This window comes from Poecilia latipinna, unplaced genomic scaffold (genome assembly GCF_001443285.1).
Source record: "Poecilia latipinna isolate Pla-1442-1.1 unplaced genomic scaffold, P_latipinna-1.0 Scaffold5080, whole genome shotgun sequence".
NCBI lineage: Eukaryota > Metazoa > Chordata > Actinopteri > Cyprinodontiformes > Poeciliidae > Poecilia > Poecilia latipinna.
In genome coordinates, this window is record NW_015117696.1 from 15,023 (window position 1) to 16,105 (window position 1,083).

At 36.0% G+C, this 1,083-nt stretch overlaps 1 protein-coding gene across 1 annotated transcript in view; it reads left to right on the forward strand.

Annotated features, from left to right (window-relative positions):
* LOC106943279 (serine/threonine-protein kinase ULK2-like) overlaps positions 1-973 on the forward strand; it is a 13,817-nt gene extending 12,844 nt beyond the window's left edge. Inside the window, exon 3 of the mRNA XM_015026596.1 lies at positions 765-973. Within this exon, the coding sequence (XP_014882082.1) occupies positions 765-958 (194 nt within the window). The 3' untranslated portion in view covers positions 959-973. The remainder of the gene's footprint in view (positions 1-764) is intronic.
* The last annotated feature ends 110 nt before the right edge of the window (positions 974-1,083 follow it).

The window sequence follows — 1,083 nt, forward strand, 5'->3', positions numbered from 1 at the left end:
ACGTACAAGATGTTTTGACACAAAATATCCCTTTTTCTCCACAATTTTTTTAATAGTAAAGAGGGTTAGATAATAGAGCATACAATAACTATTCTTTTCTTCTTTTTTTTTATTTAAAGAAAAATCTCAAGGTACTCGCAGTGTGTATAGCCGTCCAGCTGCAGGTGCTTCTGCAACAATCCATACTGTCAGTCACTTGTGGGCAATTTAGAATCACACAGAAAAGCTCCAAAAGGGAATCAAACTTAAAACTCTGAACTAAGAACTTCTGGTCACATAATAGCAATTAACCATAGCTGCCATGGTAAATCATTACTGATAACTATTGTGAATAGCCCCTAATAATATGATCAGACCACATGTAATCATATATACATATGTATTATTGTTATAAAGAGTAAGCCAACAAAATGTATGTCTGTATCAAACAAGTAGCCCTTTGTGTTACTCTGTACTCATGAAGTAGCTCCCAGTCTCAAAAAGGTTGGTGACCCCTGATGTAAGGTTATCTGTATATACTCTTTGGTAATCATTTCCTCTCATTTCTAAGCATTACAATAAAAAAAGCATGAAAATTCTCAACCACTCCAGAAATCAGTTTTGTGCTTTACTAACAATGAATGCTTGATTCAACATCCTAAAATTAAATCAAATTAGTACTCTGATTTGAAGCATTTTATTTGTTAATGCATCCGCTTCAACTAACAGTTACATTTTGGACCTACTTTTGAGTAACAATTAATTTTTCTGTTTTCTTTGTGAAGCTAAAGGGATTCTGAGAGAGGACACACTGAGGGTTTTCCTCCAGCAGATTGCTGCTGCCATGCGCATACTTCACAGCAAAGGAGTCATCCACCGTGACCTGAAACCCCAGAACATCCTGCTGTCATACCTGGGCCGCAAGAAGTCCAACATTAGTGGCATCCGCATCAAAATTGGTAACAGAAGAAGAAAGTGATGTTTCTTTTTTATTCATACTTGAAATTACAAAGGCTGTGAACTAAAATTTACGGTAACGCTTTATTTGAAGGGGGGTGAATAAGACTGTCATGACACTTTCATTAACATGACATAACACCTGTC